General features: G+C 37.1%; 2 protein-coding genes across 4 annotated transcripts; one reads left to right on the forward strand and one right to left on the reverse strand.

Annotated features, from left to right (window-relative positions):
* The first annotated feature begins 954 nt into the window (after window positions 1–954).
* Window positions 955–7,994, forward strand: LOC107660232 (adipocyte plasma membrane-associated protein-like). Its single transcript, XM_016449501.1, has 7 exons — window positions 955–1,096; window positions 1,421–1,513; window positions 2,350–2,466; window positions 2,728–2,902; window positions 3,055–3,189; window positions 4,760–4,952; window positions 6,802–7,994. The coding sequence occupies exons 1-7, from the start codon at window positions 1,000–1,002 to the stop codon at window positions 7,009–7,011; spliced, it is 1,020 nt and encodes a 339-aa protein (XP_016304987.1). The 5' UTR covers window positions 955–999; the 3' UTR covers window positions 7,012–7,994.
* Window positions 7,995–8,648: 654 nt separating this feature from the next.
* On the reverse strand, window positions 8,649–12,969 carry LOC107660246 (cystatin-F-like). 3 transcript variants are annotated; one of them, XM_016449513.1, is made up of 4 exons: window positions 12,561–12,960; window positions 12,178–12,353; window positions 11,964–12,083; window positions 8,649–9,701 (listed from the first exon to the last, which is right to left on the reverse strand). In XM_016449513.1, exons 1-4 carry the CDS (start codon window positions 12,616–12,618, stop codon window positions 9,609–9,611), a joined length of 447 nt encoding a protein of 148 aa, XP_016304999.1. In that variant the 5' UTR covers window positions 12,619–12,960; the 3' UTR covers window positions 8,649–9,608. The 3 variants fall into 3 exon arrangements, with proteins under 3 accessions (XP_016304999.1, XP_016304998.1, XP_016305000.1); XM_016449512.1 differs by lacking the exon at window positions 8,649–9,701 and adding an exon at window positions 10,166–10,514 and having other exon boundaries at window positions 12,561–12,969; XM_016449514.1 differs by lacking the exon at window positions 8,649–9,701 and adding an exon at window positions 10,168–10,414.
* Window positions 12,970–19,095: the final 6,126 nt, after the last annotated feature.

Raw genomic sequence — 19,095 nt, forward strand, 5'->3', positions numbered from 1 at the left:
CTGTAAGATATTGTAGTCCTTTTGCTGCCTAAAATGTTTGTTTATTAACACCAGTTTAAAGTTACTGTAAGTTATTGTAATCGTTTTGCTGGCTAACATGTTTGTTTATTAGCACCAGTTTAAAGTTACTGTAAGATATTGTAGTCCTTTTGCTGCCTAAAATGTCTGTTTATTAACACCAGTTTAAAGTTACTGTAAGATATTGTAGTCCTTTTGCTGCCTAAAATGTTTGTTTATTAACACCAGTTTAAAGTTACTGTAAGATATTGTAGTCCTTTTGCTGCCTAAAATGTTTGTTTATTAACACCAGTTTAAAGTTACTGTAAGATATTGTAGTCCTTTTGCTGCCTAAAATGTTTGTTTATTAACACCAGTTTAAAGTTACTGTAAGATAGAAATATATATATATATATATATGAATTTAATTGACATTAGAAATAATGTCTGTTCCTCACACCAGACTGACATTTGACTTTAGAAGACCTGGAATATAGTACATGAATTATATGGACTGCTTTTATGTTTGTTTGTTTTTAAAGCACCTCGGACATTCTGCTGCAGATCTCCTTTTGTGTTTCACAGAAAACAGAAAGGAATGAGTGAGAGGAAATTAAGACACAATTTTCATATTTCTATGAACCGTTCCTTTAATCCTGATGGAAAACGTCTTTAATAATTATTTTCCATCTGATCCAATATAACCCTTTTGGTTCTGTTCTGATCTGCTGCCACAATGTTCTTGAGAGTCATGACAAAATCCAATATTAATATCTTAAGCCAAGTCCCACCGTGCTTTCTCATTTCTCTTTTAGTTCTGACAATAGTTAATAATTGATGCCTCTGCAGTTGATATGTAGGGCATTTCATTTCCTGCAGCCTTCTCCTGGAAGAACGGCTCTCAGTTCAGCGCAAACATCTCCTCAACAGATGAACATGAGACTTGACTGATGTCTTTTTTTGTTCTTGTGTTTAATAATTAGTCTCAATGAACCACCTCTGATGACTGGCTGTTATGAGCCCAACCTAAAACTCAGACAGGCAGAGCGACTGTTTGAGGATCTGCTTATCGGCCCAGAATCCCTTGCTAACATTGGAGGTCAGTATTTACAATGCACTGCAGTCAAAGCGTGACCTCTCACCCAGTTTGTCCCAGCTGTTTGTCAGCGTGCACGGGGATAGGCTGCGGTTGCACCAGCCAAAATAGATGAAAGTTGAGTTGACTAGGAGTGTGTGATTGATTAGGTGTTTTTGTATTGCATGCTTGCACACTGTGATAGTATATAAGGAAGTATGACGATATAAAAATCTTAAAAACAGAAAGACTTAAAAGAAAACAAGAAAATGTAATAATTAAATATATATATATTTGGTATGCTTTAATGACAGCATGTAATGTTTCTGAATCATTCTTGTTTTGCAGATGTTTTATACACTGGGACGGCTGATGGAAAGATCGTCAAAATCGAGGGAAGGAGCATTCATGTATTAGCAACACTTGGCAAGCCACCATGTGGTAAGAAAACCACAGATACTGGACTATTTCCTCAAGAGCTGTGTAATGTGGGATTTCAACATGAGTGACCTCGGTGTTTGAAATGCTCGGGTTCATGGCTTTGTTGCACAAGACATGAAGCTTTGTAATTTTAGTAAACTATAATGTTAACATTTATAAAAGAAAATGCATAAATCTAGCAAATATATATTATTTATAGTATTTTTTGTATATTTTAATTTATAATATATAATAAGTTTCAGTAGTTTTTTTGTGCTTAATTTTGTTAAGTCATTTATGACTTTATATATATTTTTTATAATTGTTTATTATTTTTATTAATATTTTTTATTATCTTTTATTATTTATTGATATAATATATTTATTTATTTAGATTTATTTCACTGGTGCATTACATTAATGCATGTAAAGTGGACATGCATTAATGTAATGTAACATATTAAAGCCCTTCATCGAGATGTTTGAATGTTTTATGAAAGTATAGAGGCATTTGATACAGTGGATATGCTCCTTTCTTTTGCCTGGTTGTGTAGTAAACTGCTGACACAGTGGAAACAAACATAAAATGTGCTTAGAATTTTAATTGTTGACTAGCTCAAGCATTTTGCTCCATCAGACGCATTAAGTTATTTGACATCAGTTGATTTATATATTAATTGAGTTAACTTAATTTGCTGTAAAGTTGCTTTGCAACGATTTGTATCGTGAAAAGCGCTATACAAATAAACTTGAATGGAATTGAATTGTGTTGATTAGATATTCCAATAATTCCAATATCAAATGCTATTATCATTAGTGTTGAATATCCATCAAGTCACTTGTTTCCTGATTCAAAGGCTCTGGAGAGCATGAACACACTTGTGGACGTCCCCTGGGAATCCGTGTGGGGCCCAATGGCACTTTGCTTGTAGCCGATGCCTATTTGGGACTGTTTGAGGTCAATCCTGTCACAGGTAAGGAAAGGGAATCCACATATTCTGCCTTAAAATGGCAGTACTCATTTAAAGGAATAATTCATCCCAAAAAATACAAATTCTATGATTATTTATTCAGCCACATGTTCCAAACCTGTATGTAGTTATTTGGTTTTTCCCATGAAACACAAATGGAGGAATTGAGGCATTTTTACACCACTCTTACAACAATAGTTCATAGTGGCCGTGTTTGTCAAGCTCCAAAAAAAAACCCCACCGCTGTCACTTTTTGCCTTTTAGGTGAGGTGAAATCTCTGGTGAGCACAGGGAAGATGATCGGTGGTCGACGTCTGGGTTTTGTCAATGATCTGGATGTAACTCAGGATGGGAAAAAGGTGTACTTCACTGACTCCAGCAGCAGATGGCAGCGCAGAGACTTCATGCACCTGATCATGGAAGCCACGGCAGATGGACGGTAACTGGGACATGGCACATCTGATTTTCATGGGTTTTTGCACTTTACGCTTTTATTAGGTGGAAGATTGTGCATTGTGTGAATCACTGATTGTTTTCATAGGGGATGATGGTTTTGTACAGTGGCTGATGTTGCTCATGTGGTTGTTCCAGTGTGCTTGAGTATGATACGGAGAGCAAGGAAGTGACCGTGATGATGGAGAACCTGAGGTTTCCAAACGGCATCCAGCTCTTCCCTGATGAGGAGTCTGTTCTGGTGGCTGAAACCACAATGGCCAGAATAAGGAGGTGATGCTCACGAACTGCTCTTTGATTACTTTGGTCGTTGATTGTTCAGAAACTTGTATATTGTTATATACTTGTATATGATTCTACTGGAAACATGGGATGTTATTATCCCAAAACTAGAGCTACACTGGCAGTCAAAAGTTAGAAATAAGGTCTTTTTAATGTTTTTGACAGAAATTTCTTATGCTCACCAAAGCGGCATTTATTTGAACAGTAAAACAGTAATATTATGAAGTATTATTGCAATTTAAAAGAACTGTTTTCTATTTGAATATATTTTAAAATGTGATTTATTCCAGTGATGTAAAGCTGAATTTTCAGCATCATTACTCCAGTCTTCAGTGTCACATGATCCTTCAGAAATCATTTTAATATGCTGATTTGCTGCTCAAGAAACATTGTTTATTATTGTCACTGTTGAAAACAGTTGAAGCTTCATATTTTTTTGGAAACGGTGATGCATTTTCCATTGTCTTTGATGAATAAGTAGTTCAAAAGAACAGTATTTGAAATTTTAAACATTATAAATGTCCCTTTACTGTCACTTTTGATCAATTTAATGCATCCTTAAGAGTATTAATTACTTTTCTTTCTTTTTTAAAATCTTACTCAACTTTTGAATGGTAGTGGATCATGGTTTTCACACAAAAAAAAAAAATGCAGCACAACTGTTTTAAACATGGATATTGTTTCTTGAACAGCAAATCGGAATATTAAAATGATTTCTGAAGGATCATGTGACAGTGAAGACTGGAGTAATGATGCTCAAAATTCAGCTTTGATCACAGAAATAAATTACATTGTAAAATGTAATGCAAATAGAAAACTGTGTTCTAAAATTGTAATAATATTTCACAACATTACTGTTTTACTGTATTTTTAATCAAATAAATGCAGCCTCCGTGAGCGTAAGATCCACATCTTTGAGATGCTTATGTTTGCTTCTTAATACAAATGTGGCTAGTAAATAGCTGTGCATTTCTTTTCCATCTGTATTTCTGTAAACTCTGATCATCCAGTGTAATTTGAAACATTCTGTTCCTACCTTTGGGCTGATTTGTTATCAGGTCGGCTAGAACATCAGTTCTCCCGTCACTTCTTCATGGCCTCTCACAGCTGAATTCTTGAATCACGTAGTGCTCATTCACTGCTGCTTGATGGCTTATGTCTGCTCGAGGCACAGGCCGCTCTCCTTACCTGGATAAATGATGAGTGCATGCAGTTGCCAACGCAACAGGCTCCATCATTAAGCTTCCTGTGTGGAGAGATGCATAGCATGTTTCTCTTACTAAAGAGAGTGTGGTCTCAGTGCTGCAGAAGCTTTCATATTAATGCACTGTAACCCCGTGCTCATCTGGGATGGTCTGGTTAAATCAGGAGTTTTATGTTGAGTCTAGCTCTTCTCATAGATTAACTGAGGGGTTGCTGATGAATTGAAACACAATTGTTATGTTACTATTGGCTCCAATGTTAATAGTCTCAACAAAAAAAAAAGCTTAGCTGATATATCAGTCTGTCACTGCTCTTGTTCAGTGCTGCATATTGAATATGTGCTCTGTTCTCTTCACAGAGTTCATGTTTCTGGTCTCAATAAAGGAGGTATGGATACATTTATAGACAACCTCCCGGGATTTCCCGACAACATTCGGCGCAGTTCTTCAGGTGGATACTGGGTTGCCATGTCCGCTGTGCGACCCAGCCCTGGCTTCTCCATGCTTGACTTCCTGTCTCAAAGACCCTGGTTAAAGAAGCTCATATTTAAGGTATAATTATGAATGGTTATTATTTAAAAAAACATGTAATAACTTTTCAAATGACAAATATTTATAGATTATTATTTAAATCGTTTACACATTTTTAAAAATGTAACCGCAAAATAAATAAGTCACCTTAAGTAGAAAAAAATAGACATTTGTGCAGTAGATGTTTATTAAAAAGGTTCAATGTAACGGAAAAATACAAAAATCACTTTTCAAATTGACAAAAAAATGGAAATGTATACACAGTAGATGTTTATTTAAATTGTTTAATTTGATTTAAATGTAACAGTAAAATAAACCACATTTCAAAAAGACAAATAAATAGACATTTATAGCTGTTTATTTAAATATTTTAAAATGTAGTTAAATGTAACAGTAAAATAAATACATTTTTAATTAGACAGCTAAATAGGCATTTACAGCCATTTATTTAAATTCTTTAACAATGTAGTTAAATGTAAAGTTAAAATAATAAATCACTTCAAATGGACAAATAGATAGAAATTTGTAGCTGTTTATTGTAAATTGACAATTTATAGAGTAGATGTTTTTCAGTTGTTTAAAATAAATGTAACAGAAAAATAAATCACATTTCAAAAAGACAAATAGATAAACATTTGTACATCACTGGTTATTTAAATGGTTTAAAATATAGTTAAATTTAACAGTTACAAATCACTTTTCAAATTGACAAATGGACGTTTAAAACAAAAAAATTTAGTTTGATGTCACACGTTTTGTAATTTTGTTGCACTCCATCCAGCTGTTTTTTTTTCTTAATTCAAGAACAAGTCCAATGTGAACTCTTCTTAGGAAACAGTTGCCTTAGTTGTCTGACTATCCTAGTTGGTTTTGAAATTTTTTTTTTGTTGTTGTTGGTTTTTATATATATTACACATTCCTACTGTATATTCGGCTTGCCGCGATAGACGGTGCTGACGGTGATGTTAAGCCGCAAAACCGGTTACGTCACTTGCCCACCGCGGCACCGACCCCCACCATCGTTTAGATTTTTTATAGTAATAAAAATCATTTAGTTCAGTAAAAGAACAGACACTACATTTAAAAACTGAATGCGGCTGCTCAATGCAGCGTGCCAAACGACAGTCGCATCACAGATCAGATTTAATTTATCCAGTGAGGAGAGCGAGTCGAGCTGACTGACGAGAAGAGTGAGGTGAGACAGACAAGAGATCGCGGATGATTTAGTTTCGAAACGAAATGCAAAAGCGCCTGTTTGGCAGTATTTTGGAATATGAAAAGCCTGTTGACTTTTGCCGTTTATCTAAGGTGATTTTGGATTTTTTTTTTTTAAACATTCGTTTCTTATTTAATTGGTTCCACAGTGTTTGCTGATTTTTACTTTATTTAAACTTTGTGTAATTTATTTATTTTATTTGACATCAAGGTGTATGCCGTGCCTCTAAGCTTTCTTATTCGTTTTGCTAATAAACTATTTAAACTTTATGTAAGTTATTTGTTATTTTATATTAGGCATAGCCTGCCCTTTAGCATGGTGTATTTTTATTAGTTTTGCTAATAAAACTTCTATGTTTTATATATAGGCTAAAGTGAGTTTGACGTTGTATTTTGTTGTTGCATTCAAGCAATTGACGCCGAATTACCACTATTTGAAAGTGAAAGTAAAATGCGCACGCCGCTTTTACAAGCTATTTAAGAGCGAAGGAAAGCGAGGAAAAGAGGGAACACCCCTGCCACCGCGATGATACCGGTACTGTCGGTGTTGTCACACGTCGATTAACCGGTGGGAAAATGTCCTCACCGTCACAACCTTACTGTATATATGTATTTCTGAAATGGATATGCTTCTTCACGTTTTGTGTGTTTTCAGCTCTTCAGTCAAGATACTCTTTTGAAGTTTGTGCCACGCTATAGCCTGGTGGTAGAGCTGCAGGACGGTGGGATATGCGTGCGCAGCCTCCACGACCCACACGGCATGGTGGCGGCCTACATCAGCGAGGCACACGAGTACAATGGCCACCTGTACCTGGGCTCCTTCCGCTCGCCGTATCTGTGCAAGCTGGATCTGAGCAAAGTGTGAAACACGTCACGAACCTAACAGATGCTCCACTTGAGTCATTTCACCCTGGCTTCCAAACTAACAGATTTTGAAGCAATTAACATTGGCAAACATCAACAAGACTTATTAACATCTTTCATATTACAGTCAACCCAGTCCCTTCATTTGATCACCATTCTCTTCATTTAGCTCTGACAGACGCCTGTATTTTTGTTCCATTAACCCATGTGGGCGACTTCCTTTTTTTAGCATAATAAGCTCTCTGGCGGGCTGTTTTTTAAATCAAACGAAGTGCCATTACTATTTTTGTTTTTCCCCCTTGTGACAGAAATTATGCCGTTTCTGTAGTTGTATTATTTGCACCGACCGTCGTCTGGCCCTTAAAATAGAGCTGCCAAAAGTTTTTTTTAAAGGCGCTGTGATACAAAACAAGATGACTGGTAAAAAACAATAATAATTTCCGTTGGTGGCAGCATTGAGATGCTGTTTGTGGGAAGTGAAAGGGTATGTTAATGTCATTATAAAATGAATCTGCTGAAACATACCTCTATAATTATCTCTGGTTTAAAAAAATGCTCCAGTGTTTGAATGTTTTGGTTTATTTTTAATTGAGTGGTTGAAAGTATTAATTCCTTATTTTGTGCTTATGCGTCTTCATCACTGTTTGTATATGTTGCTGAAATGAGATCTGCGTCACTCTCGGCTGATAAATGATGCTGGCTTTGTAGTATTTAGCACACCTTTACACAAGTATCTTGTGTGTTTTCAGTTCATATTTATATGTTGTCTATAAGAGTGATCAGCAATAATATACTGTAACAGTGGTTCTCAAATGGTGAGCTGTGGCCCACTTGATTGGACAACAGTGAGGAAAAAAGAGCAATGCTAAATTAAAATAAATCAATCAATCTTGCGTAGATGGGAAAGCTAAATAAATTGGCTTAAAGGAATAGTTCACTGAAATTTACTGAAAATGTACTCACCTTCAGGACATCCAAAATGTAGATGAGTTTGTTTCTTCATCAGATTTGGAGAAATGTAGCATTCCATCACTTGCTCATCAATGGATGCTCTGCAGTGAATGGGTGCCATCAGAATGAGAGTCCAAACAGCTGATAAAAACATCACAATAATCCACAAGTAACCCACACAGCTCCAGTCCATCAGTTAACGTCTTGTGAAGAGTAAAGCTGCGTGTTTGTAAGAAACAAATCCATCAAGACGTTCGAACTTCAAATAATTGCTTCTAGCTAAAATAGTTCTTGATCTATAATATTGTTTTCGCCAATGAAAAAGTTGTCTGAATCAGGAGAGAAATGTGCACAGATCAAGCTTTTACAAACAAAAACAGTCCAAAAGTGGATTTTGATGACAGAGGACAAACAAGGAATGGACTTTTTCACTGGAAGAAGCCTTATTATGGATTATGGACCTGAAGTAATTTTGGCTAGAAACTATGGTTTGAAGTTACCTTGATGGATTTGTTTCATACAAACACACAGCTTTTCACTTCACAAGATGTTAACTGATGGACTGGAGTGGTGTGGATTACTTGTGGATTATTGTGATGTTTTTATCAGCTGTTTGGACTCTCATTCTGACGGCACCCATTCACTGCAGAGCATCCATTGCTGAGCAAGTGATGTAATGCTACATTTCTCCAAATCTGTTCTGATGAAGCTCCTCTACATCTTGGATGGCCTGAGGGTGAGTAAATTTTCTGTAGTTTAATGCTAGCAACAACAAAGTCGTGGGTTTGATGCCCAGGGAATGGAGTCAGTGTAAGTTGCATTGAATTAAAGCTTCTGACAAAAGTCATTTGGCATTAAAAATTGAGTGTCTTGAACTTGTGGTTTAATCTCAAACTAATTTGTTGTGAAAAAATTATGTTCTAAATAAAAATATATAATGTAACTAATGCTTAACTAACTAAAGTTCAGACTGTTTTGTTGTTTTATTAAACATTAACATATATATTCTAACAATTACATTTTCAGATGTACATCAATGACTGGTTTAATATCAATGCATTTAATTTTTTATTTTAAGGGCAATTTTGTCACTTTTGTATGATAATGCTTTGGTTGCTGAGTCGCTGCTTCATGTCCACTCTAAAATCTGGATTCTGAAACAAATCCAGCTGAGAACCACTGTCCCATTGGATGCATGTACCCACCTAATGGCCATATGGAGTTATGAATCTAGGACAAGTATGTCATGCACATTTCCAATAACACATAGTGAAAGAGTAGTCAATAAATCTGTTCATACAAACCCAACAGATGTGTGTTTGATCAGTGCTGGTGTCTTTCTAGGGCCAGTTTGCTCATAAGATCTGTGGTTTTAAGGAAAAGAGCTCAGAGATTGAAGCGATGGCCCCTGATCTACTGTAGGTGTGTAAAGCTGCCTCTACTTCAGAGAACCTCACTGAATAATTTACACTCCGAGTCAGTCAACACAAGCTCAGCATCTGATGAACTGAAGGTCACTGGACATCATAACCAGTCACTGCGCTGCACTATTCACTGTGGCTCATTTTATTTTCACATTCAGTTTGGTATTAAATTAGCACAACATTTCAGGTGGAGCCATTGAAAAACAATCTGATGAAAAAGATCTCAGAATATAAAATTTGAATGACATTTAAAATATGTAGTTGACATTTTGTTCATCCATGGAATGGACCATACGTCAAAGTGACAGAAGAATGTCTAGAAGATAAAAAAATAATAAAAATCATATTTATGAATGTTGATTTACAGCTTTAAAATACAGTTTAATATAGCCTATTTGTACTCATTAAGTCTGGTGATGACATTTTCTTATTTTACATTTCTTAGGGTTCTCAAAAACCGGAAAAGTTGGAAACTGTGATGCAAAGCTGAATTTTCATCAGCATCATTACTCCAGTCTTCAGTGTCACATGATCCTTCAGAAATCAGTCTAATATGCTGATTTGCTGCTCAATTATTATTGGTGCTCAATTGTTAATAAGCGTTCTTATTATTATCAATGTTGGAAACAGTTTTTGATTAATAAAACATTCAAAAGAACAGCATTTAGTTGACATAGAAACATTTAGTAGCATCATAAATATCTTTACTTTCACTTTTGATTAACTTAATGTATCGCTGCCGAATACAGTATACACTTATTCTAGGGGAAAAAAAAATTAATAAAATTGTGCCAAGCCCAAAATGGCTAAATGCTAAGCTTTTAATGATCTTAACCACAAATTACTGGTAAGGAACTTAGTAAGAATTAAGCAAATGCTCTCCTTAAAAAGCCATTGCTTCAGAAAAACAAAGACAGAATGAAGTTTTTGTCAAGAGTATGGGAGGTTTGATTCAGAGTTGTGTGGAGTGATGAATCATGATAAAACATGAGTTGCATGGTGATGCGCCAGAGCGGTGTCTTTGAAGATCTGCCGAGAAATACAATAATGAATGCATCTCAATCATGGAGGAAGATGTGTCATGATGTGAGGAGTCTTTCAGCTGCTGGTGCTGCTGAGCTGCTTCACTCTGAAAAGTCAATTAATGCTTTGGAGTATAAGAGAATATTGCAGAATTGCTTGCTTACCACAGTTGAAAAATTGTTATTAAAGAGAAACGATCAGATGTTATTTTTCAACAAGGAAATGCTCCTGACTGCACTGCACAGACAACCAAGAATTGGCTTGAGATCAAGTGCATCAGGCTCATGTTTTGGCCGGGTCAGAGTCCAGATTTGAACCCTAAAAATAGTCTCGCATTAAACTCTTGCTAACTGGGAGACATTTTTTAACTACTCATATTAAGTGGAACAACACTGACTATTCTTCCTGTAAAAAGTAGTCTGCAAGTTTAAACACACAGCTTATACATTTAAATACAACCAAGGTAGAAGCTATCATATACTAAGTTACTTTATCTACAGTATTTGTGCAATTCTTACTATTTTCCTGACCACTGATTTGTGGTTAAAATGGTAAAATGTGCAACATTAAAAGGTAAATATTTTGCCATTTTTGGCTTGTCTGTCTGTCTTTCTTTCTTTCTTTTTTTTTCTCGGGAATGTATATCCTTGCTGAAAACATGTATCATGTTTTCCAGAAAATTATTAAGCAGTAAATACTGTTTTCAACATTGATAATGAGAAATGTTTCTTGAGCATCAAATCAGCATATTAGAATGACTTCTGAAGGATCATGTGACACTGAAGACTGGAGTAATGATGCTGAAAATTCAGCTTTGCCATCACAGGAATAAATTACATTTGGAAATACAGTCAAACAGTCAAAAAACATCCAGTGAGATTTTTGTATGCACAAGGAGTCTTGACAACAGCCAGTGCTCCACACAGAGATCTGATCTCACCATCATCCAGTCCGTCTGCGATTACATGAAGAATCAGAAAAAAACAGACAGACTAAATCCAGAAGAACTGTGGCTCCAAGACACTTGAAGAAACCTTCCTGCAAATGCTGTAAAGTGAGGATGCTTTCAAAAATAAATTTAATTTACCAATGAACTTCTATTAACTCAATCAAATCAATATTTGGTGTGACCAACCTTTCCGTTTAAACCCGCTTTTTCTCCGAGGCACACTTGCGCATAATTTTGCAGGAAGGTTTCTTCAAGTATCTTGGAGATGTTGCCACAGTTCTTCTGGATGTAGTCTGTCTCAGTTTGCTCTGTGTCTTCATGTAATCACAGACGGACTGGATGATGGTGAGATCAGATCTCTGTGTGCAGCACTGGCTGTTGTCAGACTCCTTGTGCATACAAATCTTTTTGCATATCTCTCTCTTTCTTATGCTTTGTTCTACAATATTTAAGTAACTAGAAATTGCTCTCAGTGTGTGAAATCTTTCAAATCTTTATCTTTATGCAGTATACACAAATCAGAACACTTTATTTTGGCTTTACAGAGTTACTTCAGAACCAGAAAGCCATTTTAACTTCTCTGGCTCCATAGAAAAGCACTCATACCTGCCGTAACAGACTGTCTGTCTGGAAGGAGCAGTTGTTGAGGTCATCAGTGTTGCCCCTCTTCCTGCACATGGTCCGTGAGATCTCCACTTCCAGAATGTAGCGGATGCCTTTGACTATCTATAGCAGACCAGAGACCGGATGACGTATGTATATACACACACACACACACACACACACACACAGTGAGACGTATGGGCATCTTGAGTTATACCTGTCTCTTTGCATCATCAACAGCTGATGCTTTGAAGAGGAACGCGTCGTTGGATTTATTATTAAATGAGTAGGTTCCAGTCAGGACGGCCTCCTTCACCCCAGTGTCATTCTTGCTGACGTTCTCTAGATTTCCTGGGATTGGTCTGCTGACAAATGCGTGAACTGGAACTTTCTCTGAAGTGAAAGAAGAAAAATGTAAACGTTAGCCATTTTTGCACAGGTCTTTATACAGACAGCAAATGAACATCCAATTCTGAACTGCTCGATTGAACAGACTATAGCCGTTTAAGTGACCATATAATACATCCTTACAAGAAAACACACAAAAGTAAACAAACATCTTTATCTACAAAAAAAGAATTAATGGAAAACTCGTCTTACCGAGTGAGCATAAGCCTGCTAAGAAAAGCAAGACTAGAGCCTGATAAGAGACCCTCATGTCTGTTAAAGTTCTCTCAATTCTACTCAGCAACTTCCTGTTCAGCAACACTTCAACCACCAACCGTGTGCTGCAGTCCTCTAGAGAGCAGGCACATTTCCCATTGGTCAACAGTATTGTTTCCTACATGGACTCTAAAAGGCCTTTACACAGGAACACAGGTGAAGTCAATTGACTGCTGATTACTGCTCGAGTACAATGTGATGTTCCTTAAAGATGCTGCAAAACTTGGGATATTTTTTTAGTTTTGATAGTTCCAAATAGTTACACGTGCATGTAGATGTTGAGGGTGTGCTTCTATAAATATCAAACTTTGTCGAGACCACCGAAATCAACAAGAACAAAGAACTGAATCCTTCCTCAGACTGAACTGAAAGAGGCTGTGTGTGTTGAAGTGCTTTGAAAGACGCAAGTGAACTCCTGTGGTTTCCTCCCACATCCGGTGATGAAATTCGCTGAAAAGAATACACGCTTACATGTGAGTAATGCATAAGAATGATGATTTATTGGCTGAGCAGAGCAAAACTGTGTTGATTTGTGCTAGATCAGAGATCAGCATCTCTGCAGTCAATATTCTTAAAGTCAAAATGAAACTGCATTTGCAACCCATTTTTTGTCAAGTCACCTTTATTTATATAGCGCTTTATACAATACAGATTGTGTCAAAGCAGCTTTTCAGTGTTAAACAGGAAAAACGTGTACTGATAATGCAAGAGGACAATAGAAATCAGTCAGTTTATCAGTTAAAATCAGTTCATTGTTGATTCAGTGATGTCATCATCCAGCTCAGTTCAGTTCTCTTCAAATAGTGTCTGTGCAGTCAAGTCAACAATGCTGCTAGAAATTGTGTCCCCAACTAAGCAAGCCAAAGGAGACAGTGGCAAGGAACCAAAACTCCATTGGTGACAGAAATGGAGAAAAAAACCTTGGTAGAAACCAGGCTCAGTTCTCCTCTGGCCAGACGAAACCAGCATGGTCTGGTTTAATTCCAGAAATCAGATTGAGCAGACGACTCGTCTGGTTCTTGTGGTCTTGTGCCAATGGTCGTCGAGGTGATGAGGTCTTCAGAAGGGATCTGTTACTCATCAAGTTGACATGGTCTCCGCTGACATTCAGGACTGTAGAGGTCGTCTATAGGTACTGATCCACCTTCTGGACTGGATACAGACTGGATCCAGGTGACTGCAGTGATCATCTGATTTGGATACGGACTGGATCCGTATGGCTATGGTGACCTCAGAATAAGAATAAAACAGACTAATTCGCGTAGATGCCATTCCTCTTATGATGTAGCGAGTACATCGGCTGTTATGGGAAGTGTTCCCGGTTCCGGTTGACCTAATTAATGCAGTCTAGAAATCCTTTAACAGATTGAATTATAGAAATGCAATAGTGTGTTATGTGAATGCCAGGTTAAGAGATGGGTCTTTAGATTTAAACTGACAGAGTGTGTCTGCCTCAAAATCAATGCTAGGTAGATTGTTCCAGAGTTTGGGCACTAAATAGGAAAAGGATTTGCCGCCTGCAGTTGATTTTGATATTCTAGGTATTATCAAATGGCCAGAGTTTTGAGATCGCAGTGGACGTGAAGGACTATAATATGATAAGAGTTTGCTCAAGTACTGAGGTGCTAAACCATTCAGAGCTTTATAATTGACAAGATTTTAAAATGTATATGATGTTTAATAGGGAGCCAATGCAGTGTTGACAGAACCGGGTTAATATGGTTATACTTCCTGGTTCTAGTAAGAACTCTAGCTGCTGCATTTTGGACCAGCTGGAGTTTGTTTATTAAGCACACAGAGCAAACACCCAAACAATCATTACAATAATCTAACCTTGAGGTCATGAATGCATGAATTAACGTTTCTGCATTTGACATTGAGAGCATAGGTCATTTTTTTAATATTTTTAATATGGAAAAATGCGGTTTTACAAATGCTAGAAACATGACTTTCAAAGAAAAGGTTGCTATCAAATAGCACACCTAAGTTCCTAACTGATGGCAAAGAATTGACAGTACAGCCATCAAGTGTTAGATGGTGTTTTAAATTAAATAATTACATGCATAGGTTTTTTGGTCCGATAATTAACACCTGTTTTTTTTTCAGAATTAAGCAATAGGAAATTACTAGTCATGCAGTTTTTTATATCAGTTATGCATTCTATCAGTTTTGAGAATTGGTATGTTTCATCGGGCCGCAAAGAAATGTAGAGCTGAGTATCATCAGCATAACAGTGAAAGCTAACACCATATTTCTTGATGATATCTCCCAAGGGTAGCATGTAAAGCGTGAAAAGCAATGGTCCTAGTACTGAGCCTTGTGGCAGTATGCACTTATGCACTGCTACAAATTGATGACGGTCAGATACTGTAAGTATTATTTGAATGCCAACATAATTTTCTAGTCTATTCAAAAGAATGTTATGGTCGATAGTGTCGAACGCAGCGTTAAGATTCAGTAGCATTAATAGAGAGATACAACCACGATCGGATGATAAGAGCAGGCCATTTGTAACTCTGATGAGAGCAGTCTCTGTACAATAAGGTCTAAATCCTGACTGGATATCATTTTTCTCTAAGAAAGAACATAGTTGTGAGGAGACTACCTTTCCTAGTATCTTTGACAGAAAAGGGAGATTTGAGATCGGTCTGAGAGCTAATTCTCCAGGATCAAGTTGTGTTTTTTTTTTTAATGAGAGGCTTAATAACAGCCACACACACAGCCATTTTTGGCGAGTTATTTTATTTTGACAAAAGATTATGAATGTTATTTTTCCTGATAAATCATACACAGTAACACCAGCAATACAAAACATCAAAATAATTTAAAAAATAAAAAGTCAATGATGATAAATCATAATTATGACATTAAAGTCAAAATTGCTATATACACACACACACACATTTAGCAGACAATTTTATCCATATTTCATGGATATTTTAGAGAAGAGGTGTGTGTGTGTGTGTGTGTGTGTGTGTGTACCTGGTATTTATCACGTTATGGGGACCAAATGTCCCCACAAGGATAGTAATACTAGTAAATTTTGACCTTGTGGGGACATTTTTGAGGTCCCCATGAGGAAACAAGCTTATAAATCATACAGAATTAGTTTTTTTGAGAAAATAAAAATGCACAAAGTTTCCTGTAAGGGGTAGGTTTAGGGGTAGGGTTGGTGTAGGGCAATAGAAAATACGGTTTGTACAGTATAAAAACCATTACGCCTATGGAGAGTCCCCATAAACCATAAAAACAAACCTGTGTGTGTTGACCAGTGTACATACTCACTCTTGACTTACTCTTAATAGTCAGTCAAAGTTATGACTGAGGAAACCAGTATAGTCTATCTACAAAAACAATGCATGCACTGATCATTATTTTTCATGGCAAATTTCGATTGCCAATTTTTTACAAGCAAATGGACCGATTCTGATGGTGATTGCGGATTTTTTTAAGTAAGAGACAAGAAAAAATGAAAGACTATGTGAACAAGATGTTTATCTGCTCTATTACAGGCTGAACTGGCCTTAAACAAAAATATCTGTAGCCATTTAAAATTGGAGGCAACCACGGCTTTTAAAACACATTTCAAAAAAGATGCTACATACTGTACATGTAGCATGAGCAGTTTATTATTATTATTTATTTAAATTAAATTGTATAATTTCAAGATTATAACGGACAGAATGGTCTGATTTTAGCTTTGTGAAATTATGCTAAAAATGCAAATTCACTCTCTGACAGAAGGTGGCGCTTATGGAACAGCTGCAATATAATGTTTCCTTGGTCACCGCTGTAACCAAAGCAACGCTGTGCTTATAAATACTACTTTAATATGCATTATAATATGCATTAAATTATGAGATAAAAAGTTGCAATTGTGACATGAGTTGAAATTATGAGATGAAAAGTAGTAGGATCAGATTTTATTATGATACCAAATAGACACGCACAGATATGTACTACATATCACACATGAGACTGCCATTGTCAGAAGATGCCAGCATTCAATTCAGTAGGTTTTTTGACTATGAAAATCCATTGCCACCATGTGAGAAAAAAGCATGCTTTGGTAAATAGAAAAGTCATAATTATGGTGACAACGAGTGAGTCTTAAGAGTGAGTCATTAAATAATTATTCAAGTGATAAATTAAAAAAACTGATTCATTCAGGAATAAAACAAATATTAGCTGGTGACCAGTGAGCCTTATGAGTCATTGATTCATTCATTCCAACGATTCATTTAAAAAACAATGATTCATTCAGGAAAAAATTATCTTTACTAGTACCATTACTGTGTGTTGCTTGGGGACATGGAACAAACACGGACAGATAGGTAGCTGGTAATAAATACAACAGCACAATTGTGATGTTGATTCGATTATCAGCATGATTGCATGTGTGATATTGCTTTCTACAGTAACTCACAATATTGGTTAACTCACATTTTAGAGATAATATTAGGTTTTTCATATACTGTATATTTTAGTATATAGTAACAAAATGTATTGATTTTTAGACATCATGGTTCATCTCTAGGAAAATAACTTTTTAAAGAGTCGCATTTACAGGCTTCATTATGTCTCTGATTGGCGCCTGAAGGAGCCGTCTAAGTTTGTATTCATAACCAGCAGATGGCACTGTGTCGTCAGTGTGATATAAGTACATCCTGTTGCTCAGAAAGTATTGATCCAAGTGGACAAGAAGCCACATTTCAGAATTCATATCCTGCAATCACCAAAAACACTTTAGCTAGCTTTTCAGAAGTTCACCAGAGGAGAAATGTGGCGTTTTTTCTACTCACTTCTGCTTCTGGACTCTCCTCGGCTCGCAAAACTTGAAGGATGGTGCTCGTATCAAGTGCTTATCCTTGTGCTAAGAACATGAAAAGGCTTGTTCGAGCCATGTCACATCCTTCACATATCTCAATCTAGCCTGAAGAACTGCTGCTGCACTTCAAGAATTGAAGGCTATTTTTGTCTTAACAGAGTGTAGATCCTCATCATGACAAAACGCTGAAATCACTATCCGTCTGTTGTTTCTTGTCCCATGTTAATAGCTTCTTTTGACATCTATTGCAGTAATTTTCTGTTTATACTGAGGCTGGTCAACATCTTGTTGTTTTAACATGAATCAAATTCAAGAGATAAAACCTTATATGTTAAGTAACCTATAATGTTACATTCAGCAACCATATCTTTTATGTATAAGGATGACATTTTTATGTCCCATCTAAAAACAATAACAAACCCCCTCTTTTTAATATTGGCGAAATGGTTTCAGGTGGTTCAAATACCTTATTTCCCAATGCTGAACAAATGCTTAGGAATATAGCTAATCCCCTTTATTAGCCTGTTTTATTAGACCAAAAACAAATGATTTATTTTCAGGTTAGTGATCAAAAACGTACTCGGTTACTAACGTAACCTTGGTTCCCTGAGATACGGGAACGAGTACTGCGTCTTGCTTAAGACACATATGGGAAAAAGCCTTTTTTCTCCTGAACTGAAGCCTTTTTTCATTCACGCAGTGAAACTGCACGGCCATTGGTTCGTGCAGAGCTTAAAAAACGAACCAATGGCGACGAAGCCCACCAAAGCCCGCCAGAATGGGCGGGGCGTTTGGCTATATAAGCGGGCGCTCGCCACAGTATTCTCAGGTTTACTTCGACTGAAGCGACGACTGAGTCGTGCAGCTACATAGCACGGCAAGCAACGCAGTACTCGTTCCCGAATCTCAGGGAACTGAGGTTATGTTAGTAACCGAGTACGTTCCCTTTCGATACTTCACTCAGAAGTCAACAATAACCCAAGGCTAAGAAGGGCTGAGCTTTCTAGGTCACACCCGGCCTGGTTAATCGTTCCACAGTATCCCCGTAACTTCGACACCCAGGGGTCGAGAGCTAACAGGTGAACAATGCCAGAGAACTTGGGCGTGGTACGGCCAAGGGCTCTCTGCCATATCCGTTCTCAGGAAGCGGATGACCGCGCTTTTTCTGCCCACCGATTGACCCTCAAAAGGGACATGAGAGGCCGCTATAGCCGCCACATAGACTTTGAGCATGGATGGGGAACAATCCTTATCCAGCAGCTCTTGCAGAAATGACAGCACCTCTGCCAATTCAGAAGTGAGAGGGTCTTTGCCGTGGTTTAGACACCAGGCAGAGAAAAAAGACCACTTTAAGGCATAGAGGCATCTCGTAGACGGAGCTCTAGCCTCCGAAATTGTGTTTAAGACTCGCTCTGGGAGGCACGAAGGCTCCCGTTGAGCGGCCAGAGGCGCAGGGCCCATAGGTAGATCCCGTCAACAGGCCAAGGGGCCACTATCAGTAGCTGAGTCAGCTCTGATAGCCACAGCTGGTTCATGGTTCATCGGCTACCAGGAGAACCCTGTGTTTTTGTTCCCTCACTCGCCTGATTACCTGTGGGATCAGAGCGATCGGGGGGAATGCATAAAGAAGGAGGTTGGGCCAAT

This window comes from Sinocyclocheilus anshuiensis, unplaced genomic scaffold, assembly GCF_001515605.1.
Source record: "Sinocyclocheilus anshuiensis isolate Anshui unplaced genomic scaffold, SAMN03320099.WGS_v1.1 scaffold475, whole genome shotgun sequence".
In the NCBI taxonomy this organism is placed as follows: domain Eukaryota; kingdom Metazoa; phylum Chordata; class Actinopteri; order Cypriniformes; family Cyprinidae; genus Sinocyclocheilus; species Sinocyclocheilus anshuiensis.